General features: G+C 40.2%; 1 protein-coding gene across 8 annotated transcripts in view; it reads right to left on the minus strand.

The window, feature by feature from the left end:
* Nucleotides 1-1235: 1235 nt before the first annotated feature.
* LOC107269881 (spectrin beta chain, non-erythrocytic 1) overlaps nucleotides 1236-19146 on the minus strand; it is a 35376-nt gene continuing 17465 nt past the window's right edge. For 3 of the 8 annotated variants that reach the window (XM_015744269.2, XM_025087149.1, XM_015744262.2), the window contains exons 4-33: nucleotides 18030-18255; nucleotides 17606-17883; nucleotides 15903-17523; nucleotides 14821-15803; nucleotides 14429-14745; nucleotides 13952-14329; nucleotides 13209-13874; nucleotides 12855-13140; nucleotides 12181-12399; nucleotides 11661-12103; nucleotides 11309-11362; nucleotides 10600-11005; nucleotides 10326-10526; nucleotides 9622-10222; nucleotides 9207-9550; nucleotides 8837-9121; nucleotides 6861-8594; nucleotides 6419-6787; nucleotides 5916-6335; nucleotides 5172-5834; nucleotides 4862-5088; nucleotides 4651-4737; nucleotides 4406-4509; nucleotides 4101-4331; nucleotides 3736-4013; nucleotides 3197-3653; nucleotides 2970-3113; nucleotides 2797-2871; nucleotides 2345-2376; nucleotides 1236-2255 (exon numbers count right to left, since the gene is read on the minus strand). In XM_015744269.2, coding sequence (XP_015599755.1) covers nucleotides 2010-2255; nucleotides 2345-2376; nucleotides 2797-2871; nucleotides 2970-3113; nucleotides 3197-3653; nucleotides 3736-4013; nucleotides 4101-4331; nucleotides 4406-4509; nucleotides 4651-4737; nucleotides 4862-5088; nucleotides 5172-5834; nucleotides 5916-6335; nucleotides 6419-6787; nucleotides 6861-8594; nucleotides 8837-9121; nucleotides 9207-9550; nucleotides 9622-10222; nucleotides 10326-10526; nucleotides 10600-11005; nucleotides 11309-11362; nucleotides 11661-12103; nucleotides 12181-12399; nucleotides 12855-13140; nucleotides 13209-13874; nucleotides 13952-14329; nucleotides 14429-14745; nucleotides 14821-15803; nucleotides 15903-17523; nucleotides 17606-17883; nucleotides 18030-18255 — 12375 coding nt within the window. In that variant the 3' untranslated portion in view covers nucleotides 1236-2009. The remainder of the gene's footprint in view (nucleotides 2256-2344; nucleotides 2377-2796; nucleotides 2872-2969; nucleotides 3114-3196; nucleotides 3654-3735; nucleotides 4014-4100; nucleotides 4332-4405; nucleotides 4510-4650; nucleotides 4738-4861; nucleotides 5089-5171; nucleotides 5835-5915; nucleotides 6336-6418; nucleotides 6788-6860; nucleotides 8595-8836; nucleotides 9122-9206; nucleotides 9551-9621; nucleotides 10223-10325; nucleotides 10527-10599; nucleotides 11006-11308; nucleotides 11363-11660; nucleotides 12104-12180; nucleotides 12400-12854; nucleotides 13141-13208; nucleotides 13875-13951; nucleotides 14330-14428; nucleotides 14746-14820; nucleotides 15804-15902; nucleotides 17524-17605; nucleotides 17884-18029; nucleotides 18256-19146) is intronic. The other 5 variants (XM_015744263.2, XM_015744265.2, XM_015744264.2 and 2 more) reach the window with 5 other exon arrangements.

A 19146-nucleotide genomic window follows, 5' to 3' on the forward strand; every position in this document is an offset into this window, starting at 1 on the left:
ACATTAAAATAATTAATTAAATCAATAAAGTAAAATATTTACACTTTGAAATCGGAAATTCTGGCCAAGCATATTTATAAGTACTGGAAGTTGCCCAAAATTGTATGCGCGCATATTCGACGCGCAGGTCTCTGCGAGAGGGAGTAGGCGGATGGTGGGGGGAACACTCGAGCCAGTGCCCGGACTCGGAGCGCTCATTCTTCCACGAGCCGGTCCCCTATACTGGTCTCTTGGAATCACCCCTTTTATCCCTTTTCAACCTTCTTCTCTTTCTATACTTATTTCTTCTTTACTTTCTTATTTATCTCTTTCCTTATTTAATCTCTGTCTTTATACCTCTATTTCTTACCTTTCTACTTCTTCTCTTCTTTATTTCTATCTTTCCTTTCTGCTTTCTCGTTTCACTCTGTTCCCTCTCACTTTCTATTGTGCTTGTCTTACACTTCCTATTCCTTTGGTCGGGTCGAGCATATTTATTCGAGTAGTCATAGAAGGATAGTCATCCTGTTAGTGCAGCTATACGTATAGACCATGGTGTCGGGGGTTGCCCTTCCGCCTCATCCACTGAGCTTGCTCAGTGGTTCGGGCCCAAGTTGTGGCTCGACTAACAGGGTGACTACCCTTCTATGACTACTCGAATAAATATGCTCGACCCGACCAAAGGAATAGGAAGTGTAAGACAAGCACAATAGAAAGTGAGAGGGAACAGAGTGAAACGAGAAAGCAGAAAGGAAAGATAGAAATAAAGAAGAGAAGAAGTAGAAAGGTAAGAAATAGAGGTATAAAGACAGAGATTAAATAAGGAAAGAGATAAATAAGAAAGTAAAGAAGAAATAAGTATAGAAAGAGAAGAAGGTTGAAAAGGGATAAAAGGGGTGATTCCAAGAGACCAGTATAGGGGACCGGCTCGTGGAAGAATGAGCGCTCCGAGTCCGGGCACTGGCTCGAGTGTTCCCCCCACCATCCGCCTACTCCCTCTCGCAGAGACCTGTGCGTCGAATATGCGCGCATACAATTTTGGGCAACTTCCAGTACTTATAAATATGCTTGGCCAGAATTTTCGATTTCAAAGTGTTAATATTTTAATTCATTGATTTAGTTAATCATTTTAATGTTCCAAACACTTAATTTAATAATATTTCAATTTTAATACTTATATTCCATTTGAGGAATTGGGCAAAAAAGTTATATTTTATGTCTAACGCGTCCAGGTAAGGAATTTGACCTCTTCGTAGTCATCTGAATTTAATATATGTATTTGTGGAATTTATTACATTTTGATCTTGTTTCTACATACCTACATATATAATAGCACTGGATGCACATATATAATATATAGTTAATGCTTTTTATATAACATTAAAGATACTTTACAAGTTACAATATTGCTTCAATAATAAAAACATTTTGTAAACTCCAAAGTACAAAGTTCTTCAAAAATATGATATGTCTACGTTTAATACATCGTACGATCATTGGTCCCAAATACATGCCGGTCTTTCCAGTATATATTTAACATTTATGACATATATTATATCTATAATATAAACTGACTGTAATCGTACATGATTTTAGCGTTTAACATTTTCAGTTGACACATTTTCCTTTCACCCTCAAGGTCAGGTACATTTCAAACCGTGGTAGTGACCATTCTTACGTAAAGATAATGTCTACATTACGGGCAGCTATTTCCATAGTAACTTAACGTTAATAAAGCATAATGCAATATCTCATAGAATATTTAAATAGTTACAAACAAATTCATTTTATCCTTATTCTGTACTTAATTATTGCTGTAAGGAAAAACAACAGAGACGATGCCACTTTCCACTTGTAATTGTAATGCAATTTCTGTGAAACCCTGTAAATTCTGTTTAGGACGTGCCACAACATTGGTAGATCATCTACCTCAAATCAAAAATTATGCGCCACCTTTCGTAGTATTTCTTTCTTCGCAAGGCTTAAGTAATTTCTATACGAATACGTGTCAAAGCTGGTTTCATAAAATGCTACGATTGAGAAGGTTTCTTTCTTCTGCCAAACAAGTTGCTCAGTACAGAACTTCGCTTGCTGTCACGTTCTTTGCGTGTGCTTCCTGTACTCTGTTCACTTTCTGATCCACTTTCCGAGGGTCTCCTGCTACTATCGACAGTTGATATACCCTGACCTCCTTGTGCCACAGCTGGTGGAGGAGCCACGTAAGGTGGTAAGGACGTTGGGCGTCCAGTGAATGTGTTCATTTGTTGCTGACCACTCTGGTAAACCAATAAAATGCAATTTATCAGCAATAGAAAAACCTAGAGACATATAAAACTACTCGTAGTGAACATTCAAGTATTCTTACCTGTCTAATATTGACAGGAACATTTCCATATGCTGTAACATAAAAAGGGAAATAGTTTATTACATATTGAACACTCTGTATTTTTATTTGCATGCGTGAACCGCCCCTTGGCTTGAAGATGCTGTATTTACAGGTCTGTGGTATCTATGTACAAATGTATAGTGAGGATGATGCTGGGCTGCGTATAAGGAATCATGCCACAGTCTGCAAGAGTACTCTCGTAAGACATTTTACGTACTCTTTAAAGTGAAATTTATATACGTGAGTATATACAGGTGGATTATTACAAAAAAACGTCTTGTGCAAGCAAAACTCGACAACGAACACTGTCGTCACATACACGGCACCTAGGAATTTCAAAAAAATTGCATGCACTTCGAAAATCCATGGACAAAAAACGGCAGGCAAACTTATGCAACTCTTTTTAAGCTTTTCTCTTTGCACTAACTGACCAGAATCATTGGGGCTGTTCCACTGAGACGTTCTTGTCGGAGGAGGGGCACTCGATGGCAGGGGTGGTGCTACTTCTATAAAATGATTAATTTTCAAGTTCATCTGTTGATGATTCTTCATTCTACTCTTTGAAACAGAACATTCTTAACGTTAGAAATTATTTTCTACATACCTTGATGTGGCGAGTTCAGATCCATACTACTCTGTCTACGCCATGGTTCACTAGAATCATGTTGACCTGATCCATTATGGTTCAAAGTGGTACTTCTATCTTGGTACGATTGTGGTCGCCCTTGCTGTTGAGGATGCTCAGCATCTGGGAAAAACATCGTCAAATTCAAATATGCGCTATGACACTAGTTGGATAATTCTTTTAACGCTCATAAACTTTTCTATTACAATTGCGCCCAAGCAGCGAAACATTCTCTGAATTGGATGTTCTCACTGGTACAGGTGGTGGCGCACCTCTAGGAGGAATCGGTGGTTTATCCGTAGAATGTGGCTGATATTGTTCCCTTTGACCCGCAAGTTGCTCGTGTTGAATTAACTGCTGTTGTTGTGCTAATAGCTTTTGCTGTCTGTGCATTTGTAAGAATTCCGTTTGAGTTTGTGGCGATTCCGAAGATCTTTGAGAAGCCAGGAAACTTGAAGTTCGTGGATCACGTCGTTGTTGGCTCTGTCTATGCATTTGCAGGAATTCTTTCTGAACATGGCTCGGTGTATGTTGATCGGAGATGTCACGCTTGATTACGGAATTTTTACGCTCCAACTCTGGCGTTGAGGCGTGACTACTTCCTGTTGAGATATTGTCATCCGCATTATCCGGTGTTACATTTTGTAGCCTCTCTAAGCCCTCCTGACGTAAAAAGACATTGATCAATTATTAATTAATTAATGAAATACACTAAATTATGGTGCGTTGTATAAAAATATGGAACCTTTTGCGACTCGTCGTAGCTCAAAAGCTGCAGGCTTGGCGGTAACTTGGCATGGAAAGAAATCTTGTTAACCCAATCTTCCATTTCTTGGCGATTCGGTGCCAGGAACAAAAATTCTGAACCATCGGTACACTTCAATCTAAATACATTCTTTCTCTTTGTATAATCGTCAGCCTTCTCACAAGTTGCATGGAAAATCGTTATGGGAGCAGTAGCTGCTTTACTGGCAGAGAAATCATCCATGTCTTTGAAGAAGCACAAAAGTTGGCCACACAATACTGAAAATATATGAAACAGAAATTACATGTTAATTAATTTTAATAATTTCTTAAAGTAAAAAATTAGGTTTACTGTTAAATAGGTACCTGTATAATATTGCTTCCAAGAGCGAACTGCTGCTTTTTTGCCAGCACTCTGCAGCTCATGCTTCCTCTCAAGGAGACCTTGTATTTCCACCGGAGGCAATGTTTCCAAATTTTCCATCCTCTGGTGCTTTCTGAAACTCTGTGTTCGCCTTCTCGTAGTGAAGCTTGGTGTTCTTTTTGGTTTCTTCATATCCACCTTCATACTCTCTGCGCGTTTGATGTCTGGCGGGGCTGGAGACAAGAATACATTTGATCAGATATCATGTTCAATTATATAATAGATCGTTTATAAGAGAATTACGTACTGCGCCTGAGTCTATCACCGAACATATGAGATATACTGTGTGATTTCTGAACAGATGCTGCTTCCGGTGGAGATGCGACAGTACCACTCTTGAGTGGAGGTAGCCTGAAATAAGAGATGTTCATATAAATAATTAGAATACACATAAGAAACGTAAAACTATTTTTTTTAACATTTAGGATTAAATAATATGCAAGCAGTTTTGTCGACAAAAACTTAGAGCTTGTCTAGTCACACGATAATTACCTGTCTCTATAGAAACTTGGTCTACCAGGTTTCTGTTCATCATTCTCAGGATCTGACTGAGCATCTTTAAATTCTCCATCATTTCTACTGAACATGCAATGAAAAGTGCAAATCCAAATGTGTTAGTCTTCATGCAAATGGCTGATTTAATGAATTAGTTCTGATCGTATGTATGGATAAAATGACAATGACAACATGTTGAGTAACGCACCTGTTGATAGATTCGTGTTCTTCGGATGTTCCATTAACTTCTTCATGGGCTACACGATGTGGACTGTCTAGCAGTCTCCTTCGTTCCTCTTCACGTTTTCGCTCTTCAGTAATCCTCTGCACTTCCTTTCGTTTACGCTCTTCGATTCTTGCCTTTTCAACACGTTCTTTCTCAGCTTGACGAGCAGCCATTTCAGTTTCCTGCTGCTTTTGGAAAGCTCTCTCAAGCTGTTAAGAGAAAAAAACAGTTGAACGTATATTTTTGAAGGAAGAACTAAATTTGATATAAAGAATAATAATCAAGCTATTACCATTGTGATACGTTTGAGCGCACTGAATTTCTCTTCCTGAGCTTCAATTGTCTTTTCGAAGTCCTCGTGCTTCCTTATCAAATCTTCGACCTGAGGAATACTTTCTCCTAGTTTTCCATCATGCAACATAGGTTCCCTGCTGATTATCCAGTTCTCCAGCATCTCAGCCTCGCGCTTGAACATTTGCGTATCCAAATTTTGTTCGTAGATGAGTTTCCTTTGTTCCCAGGTATCATTTAAAAATTGCTTCCTCTGCTCCAGAACTGAAATCTTGTCCTCGATTTCTCTTGCTAAGAAATGTCCCTGCTGTATCAATCCCTTTCCAGTTTTGTAGAATTTCGCAAAGGTGTCTCTGCGGGTATCGATCTCAGCCTTGTATTCGTTGTGCCTCGAGATAAGAGCTTCCGCTCCGGATACATCTCGGGCCAATTCCGGTGCCGTTACCTTGGCTATCATCTCGTTTATCCAAGCCATCAAATCTCTATACTCATCGAAATAAGCTTGCAATTGTTCCGCTTGAGCAAGCTTGCTTCGTCGCTGAGCTGCCTTTTCGAGCAATTCGTTCCATGCCTCGTCAGCTTCCTCATGTTTTACAGCAATATGCTCACGAGCATCCGGGAACAATTCCGCTAATCTAGAAGCCTCTTCCATTACAGATTCGACCTGGTGAAAATGTATTTAACAGAATGAAAATTGATCCACACCTTAATATTATTATATAATTGTATTTTTAAGATTAATTACCTGCTCTTTTACTGCGGCCAAGTCTGTCTCAAATCCTTGATGCTTCCTAACCAGTGCTTGTATGGTTTCCAAGTCTTGGCCATACCCATCAGAACTTAGACTAGCCTCTTTCTCCTGAATCCAGGATATGGTTTCATCAGCTGTTCTATCAAACATATGAACCTGTTTGGCTCCAGCCAGTGCTTCCTGTCTGGCGTGTGCTAATTCTTTAAGATCTTCCCATTGCTGTTTGGTTTCGTCAAGTTTAGCATGAATTTTTCCTGCTTCCGGATTATCCTCATCGAGCAATTTCCTTCCAGCATCCATTACTGCAGATACACGACTTTCGCTGGTTGTCAAACCAGCCAAGAAATTATCAAATATCTGTATGAGCAGTTCTACGTGTTCCACGTCACGGCCATAATCTTCTGAAGCAGCCACCTGAATAATTAAGAAGAGTATTTAATATAACTGATACTTTTAAAATGCTACTTGAAAGACGACCTCTTTGAATAGGTCTTTACCGTTGTTTGATCACAGATCCATTCGATAACTTCATCAGCTTCACGAATGAACTTGTAGAACTTCTCACTTTCTAATAATCTCTTCAACCTGAGTTCCTTGAGTCTGCGCAGCTCTTGGAATTTATTCTGAATATCTGTTTGCTTCTGGGCAATGTTCCTGCTATCAAAATGATGTCTATCAACCAGACCCGATGAGAGTTTTTTCAAATTGTTAATTGTAATTTCAAAGCCTGACAAATCCCGCTCAACACCTTCTAATTTCTTTAACAGTGACTGCACAGAATCTTCATCCTTGCCATAATCAGTTGAAGTAAGTAATGGCTGCTTTTCTTTAATCCATTGCTCAGCTTCGGCAGCTTCAGCATAGAACTGTAAATAAATATTAGTATAACAATTAGATTTTTAAAATAAAACATTTTAAGGTAATTCCGATTATATGTACCATCTGGGATTCAACGGCGTCCAATAATCGCAGCTTCCTAACGCTGGCGACGTCCCTCAAGTGAGCCAATTTTGCTTGCAATTCCTGTGACAATGTTTCAATCTTTTCCGATGCAAAATGTCCACTTCGAATCATCGCTGTAGCTCGGCTAGCCAAAGAAGCTACAACGGGTTCTCGAGATATTAATTCAGCTTCCAGAGCATGATGTTTCTTCTGAAGTCTCTTGACAGTTGTCAATGAACTGCCTAAGTCGGTACTAGCTGCCAAAGGTTCCTTTTCAGAAAGCCAGTGTAGTTCATCTTCCACGTCTCTTGTGAACTGATGTAACAGTTTAGCATCTTCTAAGTTATCCCTTCGAATTTGGATAGGTTCTTGTAGACTATAGAATCTATTAATTGTGATCAAGGCTCTCTCTTGAATCTCGTCTGACATGAAATGCTTCGATTTTTGGAAGCTGGCTGCTGTTTCCTTGATAGATTCGCAAGCCTCGTTATGTCCCAGAACGTCATTCTCCAGGTTGGTATGTCTCTTCAATAAATTAGCAACGCTAGAAAGATCTTTTCCATGATCTTCAGATTGAAGTTGGGTCTCAACTTCATCCATCCACGCTTCAAACTCGTCCAATGTTCGTCCAAATAAGAGAGCCTGGTACGCATCATTAAGTCTATTCTTCTTAAGCTCACTTGTCTCTTGCAACAGTCTCCACTCAGCTTCCAATTCATCTAAACGCTCTTGAATTTCTTTTAAAGCATAATGATTCTCTTCTATGAGAGCTTCTCCTTCTCCAACAACAGCACCCACTCTTCCACGATTGGCAATTAATTCGCTCTCGAAAGCTGCGTGCTTTTGAATTTTACTCTGTAAATTTGTCGAGTCTCTGTAATTCTCATCACTGGCGACCTGTTGTTTCTGATGCAACCATCCCTCCACCTCATACATGTTTCTGAGGAATTGTTGAAGTTGATGACTTTCAAAGAGTTTCTTTCTCCTAGCAGCTGCACTATTTCTAAGTCTATCCCGCCTGGCACACACAGACTGGAGTCTCTGTTTAATTACATTGGCATCGGAATGTTCATCAGACAAAATTTCTGTAGCGAATCGCTCCAGCTCTTCCACGCGACCCAATTGCGATCCCAGCATCTTCTCGAATTCCTCGTGCTTACGAACTAGCGTTTCTACACCAGATAACGATTCCCCAAGGTCATCATTATTCAGGAATGCTTCCTTCGTTGCCAGCCAGCTATCGGCCTGATCAGCCTGTTCCTTGAACAATTGCAATTGATGTGCCTGAGTGAGCCTCTGTCTACGATCATCCCAAGCATCGATCAAACCTTGTCTGAGTTCTTCCAAATAATCAAGACTCTCCTTGACATCCCCAGCGATTGGAATAAGTTTTTGACCATGCTCTTTCAATGCTTTGAATGTCTCTTGCCTACCATCTATTTCTGCCTTTCTTTCTTGATGTAATTCCAACAAAGCTTCCGCTTCTGATATCGTTGTAGGAGGCTCGGACTCATCCATACGTTTTATGGCGTCTGCTACCCAGATATCTAATTCGTGTAACTCTGCACGGAATTTGTGTAAAGTGTATGCTTGATTCAGAGCTTGACGACGATTCTGAGTCAAATGTTGCAAATCATCCCAATTCGATTGTAGTTCAGACAACAGTCCATTGATTTGTGATGCATTCTCTGGATACTTGTGAGACAGTTCTCGTGCTTCTGCATTATGTTCCTAAAAACAGAAAGATATTTTTAGTACTCGCGGGGAAAAAATTACCATTATAAATACAATAAAAAAGATTTAGAATACATCTTTTCCTTCAACCATTGCGACCTTTAATCCGTGAAGCGGAACCTGAACTGAAACTGTACAACTAAAAATAGCTAAGTTTAGATCTAGTTAAGACTACCCACACCACAGAGCACTATTGCTCAATCATCGAGAGCTTGGGATTGGCCCTATTCTTTGTATACCTTTAATTTTCCTTCGATGGCTGTCATGTCTCTTTCCATGGCTTCTTGCTTCCGTTGTAATTGTTCAACCGCAGTTAAATCCTTACCAACGTCCGTGGTATTCATGGCTAGTGCTTTTTCTGCAACTCTTTGACTTGTATCGTCAATGTCCCTGTTGAATAAATGAATTTCCAAAGCTCCAGCTAACTTTTCCCTGTAAGCGCTCAAAGCTCCTTGAAGTCCCCTCCACTTGTTGTTGAAGTTGTCGCGACGTTGTTGAATTGCCTTTGCTTCATTGTCCTCGCCCTATTTTAAAAGTCAGGAAAAAAGAAATTGAAGTATTACCAAAGTAATTAAAAGCTCTACGCTCTAAAGCCATCAAAATATGTACCTGCTTAATGAGTTTATCGGCCAGAGCATTGATCGTTTTAATTCGAGCATCATCCACTCGCATGTCACTGTCAACATCATCCAGCTTTCTTTGCAAACTCAAACAATGTTCATAATCTTTCCCAATGTCACCAGCCTGGACCATCATCTCCTTGTCTCTGATCCAAGCTTCAATCTTCTCAACTTGATTGTTGAACTCGAGAATGTCTTGTGCTTCTTCCAGACCTCGACCACGATTACCAGATTCCAGTAAAAGCTTTTGCCATGAACCGCGCAAGTGTTGTAGCTGTTGTCTAATTTCTGAACTAGCCGGATGTTTTTGTGCCAGAAGAGTCTCGCCTTTTCCTGAGAAGGTACATTTTTTTTTAGTACAAGTGGTACAATTGTCTTTGGGTTATACAACAAATTGAAGATACCTTTAATTTCTTCGATTCTACTTTGATTAGCTGCCAATTCAGCCTGAAACGCTTGATGCTTCTGAAGTTTCTTAATTTTATCTTCCAAACTAGATACTTCTCCTTTGGATGCCTCAGCCTCCAACTTCTTTTGCTTCTCCCCAATCCATGATTCGGCTTCTCCCACATCTCTTACAAATTGTGCATGAAGTAAGCTAGCTTCTAATCTTCTTCTTCTAGCGTCACACAGATTACGGACTCGAGTTCGTTTCTGCATGACTTCATTGAGTCGCCTTGCAATCGTCGGGGAGTCAAAGTGATTCTGTGCTAACAATTTGTCGCCATGTTCTTGCAACGCTGATAGTTTCTCCTCTTGGGTCACAAGCAATTTCTCAAATTCATTGTGTTTCTTCACCTGAGCATCAACTTCCTCGACGGATACGCCAAAGTTGTCGCCACTCAGGGCGGCTTCTTGCGTAGCGGACAAGTTGTCCAGCTGTTTTGCATCACGTAAGAAGAAGTGCAGGTCGATTAATTGATCTAAGTGCACTTTCTTCTGCTGCCAAGCAGTATGTAATTTTTGTCTTTCATCGAGCAATTGATTACACTTCTCTTCCACTTCCTACCAGAACAAATTTTTAAGTAGCACCATGTACCCCACGTTACGTAGTATCTTACGGTGTCAATAATTAGTTAGCTGTTTTAATAATCTCTGTTAAACTTACCACAGCAGCATAATGGCCTGTTTGCACCATAGCTTCACCGAGATCAAGCACAGCGCTAAAACTTTCTTCTCGTGCTTCAATTTCACCCTTTAAAGCCTCGTGTTCTGCCTTCAAGGTCTGTGCACTGGCAGCATCACGAACTTTGTCCTCCGTAGACATAGTCGCGCGAAGACCAGCTGCCCAATTCATCAGATCGCGAACCTTCAGAGAAATAAATTTTAAGGATAAGGATCTAGGAGTAAATAAAATATACTAACAATAATTTTGAAAATACCTGAGTTAAGAATCGCTGCAAATCGCAACTGGCTTGCAATTGATCCCTCCTGTGCGCTGATCTTTCCTTAAGCTCTTCCCAATTGCTTACAACAATTTGTTGCTGCTGATCTATATGCGTGGCATTATTACCAGGGTAGAGAACCTGCAGTGTCGCTGCATCCTCTACTAAAACTTGCAGCTGCGCTTCCAGGGCGACCAAGTCATTCTCAAATCCTTCATGACGTCTTATCAGTGCCAAAACCGAATTCAAATCACGACCCAAATCCTCAGGTAAGGCGGCTTCCTTCTCTTGGATTCGAGATAAGGCCTCAGCGACATCCCGGTGAAACCGATGAATTTCGCCAGCTGCTTGCAATCGCTGCTCGCGATGTTGAATAAGACCGAGCAAATGTTGCCAGGATTCCCTAATATATGTTTAACATGATACCGTTAATGTTATTACTAATTTTTATTTTTCAACATTTATGTGCAACAAAAAATCATTTGAATAAATATCTAACAATGAGATTAGTAGCAATAACAAATACTAAGGTCGATAAACTGGATGACAGTTACGAAAACTATGATGCATTTGTAAAACGAAATATTCGTGAAAATCAGTATCATGGATAATATATATTAAACCTTTAAAATATAAACATGTTAATAATTTGGGTAGCTTGAGACCAGTGGACAGACACATTCTACAGTACACCTTTCTAACTTACCGTATAGCTGCGTGTCGTTTGCTCACCTCGGCTATCGGATCATCATCATCATTTCTAAATTAAATTTGTGCGCAAGAAAAAACGTTAGTGACCATCACCGATGAAATATATTATATCATTATGTAGAGCTTGCAAATTAAACATGGACTATACGTACTACTATACCACGTTAATGGACTAGAATATATCGACACCTATATTAGTAATATATACTTATACAAAAGAAAAACCAATAAACTAATATACAAGTGAAGTATAATACTTGTTTAGAGATGAGAGAACGAATATGAATTATAGGAACCGTATACCTCAGGAATATTTAGTTCAACATTTTAAAATCAAAGTCTCTTACCCAAGTTGTTCCTGTCGCTTTTCAATGTCCTGAATATAAGGACTTTCGTTGGCTATTAATTTCCTGGCCAAATCCTCGCACTGATTAAATCTTTCAGAACCAGCTTCTATCCTGTGCTTAAAATCATTGAATTTTGCTTGGAGCACTAGCAAGTGCTCATAATCTTGTCCATAATCCTCCGAAGCAGCTGCCTGCTCTTGTTCCTTGATCCATTGCTCCAATTCTGCGCTCTCCAGGAAATACTCATGCCTGTACATGCTTTCCATGAGACGTTGCTGTCTAGCTGTGGCCAATCTTTGCAACGCTCGCATTTGCTGTGCAATTGATTGCTGCTTACTAGCAATTGCTTTACTGTCAGGATGTTTAGCATTGACCATAGTAGTTGCAGTATGACCCATTTCCATCACTATACCATTGTAGGTATCTAATTCGAGCTCCAATGCCTAAAACGAAACGTATAATTTAATTTGGTTTCAAGTACATCCACAAATCTTTGATAAAACTTTAATATTAAATGCACCTTATGTTTTGTAAGTAATTTAGTAGCAGCATCACGATCTCTACCGTAATCAGTAGAACTTAGCATATCATTCTTCTCGTTCAGCCAACTCTCAACTTCACCAGCCTCAAAGTAGAACTCCTGCGCCTTCAGAGAAAGATCCAGTGCACGGCTACGCTCTTCAGCTTTACCTTGAAGATCTTTCCAAGCATCTTCCAGGATATCACAGAGTTCTTGTATCTATAAGAGAGCATGAATAAGATTAACAAAAATTAGACTAAGCTTTATTCCCTCTAAACACTAATAACAGCAAATAACACTCCTTTGAAGAACTCATGATGAATTGCACTGAAAATTTCTATTGTGAAACTTCATTAATTGAAGCATGCATAAAAACACTGAAATTTATAACATATATCAAGCAATAGGAAAAGAATTTTTAATCCCCGGATCTGCCTCGGTCTTGTGGTCATAAATTCGCTCAAATCAATTAAAAGCATTATTTAGATTTCACGTGATAACATTCATGCGGGCGTGACCAAACCTTATCTTACCTCGCCAAAACCATATATCTCGGAGGTGCTCCGGCTGTGCAAAAACGTTCACACTTACTCGTGACTCATGACACACGTATATCAAATCCACATATGAACGGTATTCAAATTAAATATGTATGATTATGTCATATTCTCTACCTTTTTCTTCTCTGGATGCACTTGATCGATGAGTGTTTGCCCTGATGCCAAGGTCTTGTCTATCATAGGCTGGTGACCTGCGATTTCCGCCTCGAGTTTTTTATGCTTCTTGTGTAAGGATTGTGCTTGGTGTAAATTTTGTCCAAGGGTCGTCGAGGATGCTTGTGGCAGATGATCTTTAATCCACTGCAACTCCGCATCTAGTTCGAATCCAAATTTATGGAACCTCAAACTTTCCTCGAGAGCTTCCCGACGTTTTCTAGCTGGCTCCTTCAGACTGCGGAATCTATGGGATAGAAAAAAATAATTATATTCAAAACTGATACTAGTTAATCCTGCCACAGGTCCACATACTTCTTTTGAGTAGCCTGGCTAGCCTTCAGAATATTAGCAGCATCGAAGTGACCCTCATGTGCCATTTCCTGTCCCATGGCTACGATGTCATCAACTTTCTGTTCCCATTGAGTCATGTCATTCTCCAATATCTGATGCTTCTTTAATAATTCCTTACAGCTTCTCAGGTCAGTTCCGACTAATTTACTTTGCAAAGAATTTTTAATCTCTTCCAATTTTAATCTAGCGTCCTCCATAGTACGATTGTAACCATGTTGAGAAGCCGCCTGTCTCAATCTGCGACCCTTTTCTAAAGACAATGCTACTAATCTATCCCATTGATCATTCAAGTCCTTCAATGTTTTACCGACGTCATCGGATCTATAATTCTCTTCGGATATCAATGCCTTTCCAGCTTTATTAACAGCTCTTAATTGTCCCTCATTAGCCCTCAGTTCTCGCTCAAACGCTTCATGCTTTTGTAATTTACGTTCCAAATTATTCAAATCGCGATAACTCTCATCGGATGCTGTTTTCATTTTGTCACTTAACCAATCACGCAGATCATCAACTTCAGCAGAAAATTGTTGATAGTGCTCCGAAGCTTTCAAAGCTGCACGTCTACGTTGAGCTGCATCCTTGACAGCAGCTCGGCGTGCCAATACTTGATTTCTTCTCTCATTAATGCTAAAAAGAATCAATTTTTTAGCATATTTATCAAACTTTATACCAAATGCATGTAAATACATTCTCATGATACTTACTGATCCTTGTCATAATGTTTCTGAGCGATCAACTTATCTGCCGTGTCACTAAAGGCTTTCAATCTGTCATCTTGAGCATGAAGAGTATTCTCAAACTTTTCATGTCGTTTGAGCAATGCTTCAACGTCATCTAGAGTTTCACCTAAATCAGTAAATTCTAAGAATGCCTCATGAGAACTGGTTGTCGCTTCTATTTGATCTGCTTCGCGATTAAATTGCTGCAATTCCAAACATTGTCGTAGCCACTGTTCCTTGACTGCCCAATCAGTTACTACAGCATGATACAGGCCGTTCAATTTATCAAGACGTTCACGAACATCCACCAAAGCTGGATTGCGGTGTAGTAATTGATTACCAAGTTGTTCAACCTCTCGAAATCTAAGGATTCATAATATTTAACGTGAAAATATATCGCTTTATAATTTCACGTTTACAGAGTTTTTCAAGGAGTTTAAAATAAAAATCAACAGCACGTACTCATCCTCACGTGTTTTTATCTCTTCGCCAAGTTCTGTGTGTTGTTTTCTCAATTGTTCTGCAGTGGCTACATCTCTGACTGGCTCCTCTGCATTCATAATGTCTTGAACATTGGTAGCCCAATTGATCAAGCTCTTTGAACTGTTCATAAATATTTGTTGCCCTACAGCGTCTTCCAAACGTGACCTACGCTCCTTAGCTTTAGTTCGTACTTTGTTCCACAATTCTTTAATTTCATTTTGTCGGGCATTCACGTTACTCAATTCATTAGGATACGAGCTCTTGACGCTATTGGCAAGTAAATTGACCTTCCGAACCTGGAGAAAGAAATTATTAAAATTGTACAGAGTTACAAATAAAGTACTTAAAGAAATTTAAAAAAGGCAAAGTACCTTCTCCTCAACAGGAGCCAATTCTCGTTCCAAGTGCTGATGTCTTCTCTGCAAAGCTTGTACGGTTTTTAAGTCTGGTCCCAATTCCGCAGTATCCAATTGAGTCATTTTTTCTAGCATCCAATCGTGAGCCTCATCACATGTTCTGTTAAATAATTCAACGCTCGATGCTCCTTCGAGACTCTTTTCTTTCTGCGCCTTCAACCAGTTCAAGTGATCCCACAGTTGATGAATATGCCTTTGTCTGGCTTTTACTTTGTCTAGCTGACTGTGCCCCTGAGTAACGAAATCTTCAACTGCCGCGTCAATGGCCTCAACGCGTTTTCCAGATGCGGAAAGATCTGTTAAGAATTTCTCATATTTCCTCTTGGCAGTTTCAACGTTATCTCCAGAATCATCTGCCCTCAGCATCTTCTCCTTGTCCTTGATCCATTTTTCAAAGTCATCGCACTCACGATAGAAACCATAAAGTCTTATCGCGTCCTCCAACAGTGCGTGTCGCTTCGCTGCCAAATCTTGTAGTTCGTTGTAAGTATCATTTATTTTCTTCTGTCGCTTCTCGACACTATCGCTGTCACTTGCAGGCTTGCGCTTAATCGGTTTTACAGCCGACTTTATTGACTTTACTCTTCTGACTGGTACTACTTGTTTCACCATCTTAGTCTTCTTCACCCTCTGCGTCACCTTGACTTTCTCTGGTCTTCGCACTTGGACTTGAACTACTTTTGGTTCGATCTCACGTACATAATTCGCTGGTACGAAACCAGCTGTACCGTCTCCTTTGCTAACGCGCCACCAGTCATCATTGGTTTTTTGCAATAAGAGCATAATTTCGCCTTTAACCATCTCCATTCCATCCCCGCTGAATGGATATAAACTCTTCACTTGTGGAGCTAATCTCTCTTCGAATACGGTCTTAGGTTCTAAACGTTCTACGACCTCGTCGATCCATTCATCTTGAGGAACTAGTCGGACTTCCTTGCCTGAAATAATAAAACAAAAATATACATATATTTAAGTGACCCTGTAGTATGATAGACAATATGCATAAATAGTTGAGAAATAAAAATGACTCTTCTTACCCCACTCTTCTTGTTCTAATTCAGCAACTGGTTCTGGATCTGCTGATAGTTCAAGAGTCGATATACCAGCTTTTATTAATTTTTCAGCTTGCGTATTCAATGACTGTACATCGCCTTTGTAGGCATTCAATTCTCCTTGCAGATCCTTGTGCCTCTGAAGAAGAGCTTGCGCACTCGGTTCATCCACACCGTAATCCTCGGACGCAACCAATGCCATTTTTTCATTCATCCAAGAATCAGCCTCGTTTGCATCTGTATAGAATTGAAAAGCCTCAGCAGCGTCTTCCAGCTGTTTCTTTCTGAGAGCAGCAAGTTCCTCGAGAACCTTCCAGTGCTCTTGCAAGGAGTCAATACGATTTTGAATTTCAATGGATGATGGATGATGGTCAGAAATAAGTTTCCTTCCTGCGTCGCAAAGTTGTTCAGACTTTGGACGTCTAACTTTCATCTCATCTTGCAGAACTTTATGTTTCTGCTGTAAGGATATCACGGCTCGCAGATCCTTTGCGGAAATACCAGCCTTACATATCCTCTGTTTCTCTACTAACCAGGATTCCTCGTCCTCATGATCTTGCAAAAAGTGGAAGAAATTCCTAGCATCCTCCAAACGAGCTTTACGTTCCTTGCTATTCTCGACAAGCTCATCGTAAGCACTATTCAAGAGATCCAATTTCTGCTGAAGTAATGGCACCTCCTTACTCGTAGGTTGTGCCAAATGCTGTGCAGCCTGTCGACCAAGTCTCCTTTGAGTCTCGCCGAGCGCTGTAACTTGCAGTTCTTGTAAGCTGTGCTTCTGCAAGAGATCTTCGACGCCCAGTAAATGAGGTCCGACGTCGACACTCTGGAAATTGAGTTGTAGCTCTTGAATAGTAGCCAGAGTAGTGTCGATCTCTCTCATCAAGCTCATAAGAGAGCAAAGAGCAGCTAGATTCAATTTGTGGTGATCGAGAAGAGCCAGCAATTCCTTCCACCTCTGTAAAACCTCTTGTTCCCTCGCCTGAACTCGCTCCAATCCGTGATAATTCTCTCTGACAAGCTCGTCGGACATGTTCGTCAAATCATGGAAACGTTCTTCTCTAGCTAAAATATCGGCGCTGATCGCTTCGTGCTTCTTCACGGTAGCATCGACCTGGGCAAGGTTGCTCCCGTATCTTGGATCTGACAGTACCTGTATCATTTCCTTGAGGTAACCTTCTCTGAGAACACTCTTCCTCTCGAACTTATAATTCAATTGCTCCAGTCTTTCCTGCCGGAGTAATTCCGTTCTGAGTGCGACCTCTCGACGATGCTCAGCACGCTCGAGCTCGACCCAATTTCTTTCTATATCGTGTACAAGTTGGCCTTCTTGTGGAGTAAAAGCTGGTTGATTGAGCGACTTCAATTGCGTATTTATGTGAAAGTACAGAGCCTCTATTTCCGAACGTTCCTTGTACTTTGGCGGTTTCTCGACTGTGCGATATTGCTTGAACGCCAATAATTCACGCTGAATACCTTCCAAGGAGTTAGGGAAATTTCTGTCCTCCAGCACGTTAATCTTCAGCTTTATCCACTCAAGTAAATCACTGGTTAGCTTCTCGTAATGAACTTTCATCTTGTCGGCATCCATCATTTGTCCAACGATCTAAAGAAAATCATTAATAATTAATATAACGAACATTACACTTAATATATGTATTACTATCGATCATAAATTCTCAATATACATTTGCAATTCTCTTTCCACTCTTGATCTCGTTCTTCATCCTGGCGAATGTGTGATAATACGATGCGACGTAGGTAATAATAGACTTCTCGTCGGGCCTAGCCGTATCAACATCCTCAGCATCCAATAATCGCGGAATTCCCAATTCCGCATTTGCCACGTCGAATGCATAATTGAGATTGTCAATGTGTTTGTTCTGTTGTAATTCCGCCCAATTGACCAAGTCGGGCCTGTGTGCATGGATGAGTGCATTGAAGCCAAGACCGCTTCTCCATGATCCTTTTACATAAACACAAATCTCATTCGTTTCATGTTCATCTCGAAAATGATATGGCATGATGCAACATCAGCAACAGAGGCTCTGATACAAGGACATAAAGAAACACAACGAATATATACACCAGCCTCAACATAAAGTATCTTACCAGTAAAGTCCTGAATATTAACACCAGGATAGCCATTGGTTTTCCTTTGGCACCATAGGAGCAAAGCATCTTTGGCTGATTTCTTCTCACTACTCTCATTTTCCTCGTCAACGTCGATCTCGATCTCTTGAATTTGGAAGCGTAAAATAATCGTCCAGATTAAACCGAGGATCAGCCTAGGATTCCCATCGACGATATCCTCGGCTCCTATGCTTTCCAGTCGTACCTATTCAAACAAACAGAAAACATTTTCAATCCTTTATTTTCATATGGTTTACATCGCTTGACCATACTGTAACTAAATAACCCAGTTTATTATTACAAAATTCCCATAAGGATCTCGCTGTGAGAGGTGCAACTTAGAGTTAATTATGTTGCGAGTCGTGCAACATTCGCGATGGTTGGAATGTCGTCAGATCAGTAAACGGGTCCATCAAGGCCGCTGGGAAATGGAAATTATTGCCTTTGCAAAGTGAGTGACACCTTCGAGCCGTAAAAAAAATAAAGAGAGATTAAGAATAATTTTGTCACTGGGAAAGAAAAAAGTTATCTTGATAAACAGCCATATCGGTATTAAAATCTGATGAACAAGATTTTCTTCTTTCTCTCGATGGTCGTATAACCAGGCTGGCGATCGAGAGAAAAGAAAGTACAAGAATAATTATTTCTCCTATCGCACATCTCCATTGTCAACTCAGAATTGACAATAAGTAAAGGAGTAGAGACGACCCGTTATTTCTTAGCGTCGACCTTCGAATTTCAACTGCGCCAAACTGCATACAGTCACGTTATGATCGGAGTTTGAGCGGCGCATGAATAATGAATGAACCACACTGGGCTGCACGGCGAGGAAGGTATACAGTTATGTAGACTTAAGCCGAGTACAGTTAAAACTCGTGCAGAGCAAGAGAACGACGATTAAGCGATACATGCTCGCGGCGTTAAGTAACTTTTAATGTAAATAGCTGCGTGCCTGGCGCGTAAAATCTATCGGATGGATCGATTAAATATCTTTTTTTTTTATTTCACTCGGATACGACGAGGTGGACACGCAGAGCAGACGACCGAGGAGATTCATGCCCACGCGACACTGACGAATGAATTTCGAATAGGTATG

This window comes from Cephus cinctus, unplaced genomic scaffold, assembly GCF_000341935.2.
Source record: "Cephus cinctus unplaced genomic scaffold, Ccin1 Ccin1_scaffold0690, whole genome shotgun sequence".
NCBI classification, from domain to species: domain Eukaryota; kingdom Metazoa; phylum Arthropoda; class Insecta; order Hymenoptera; family Cephidae; genus Cephus; species Cephus cinctus.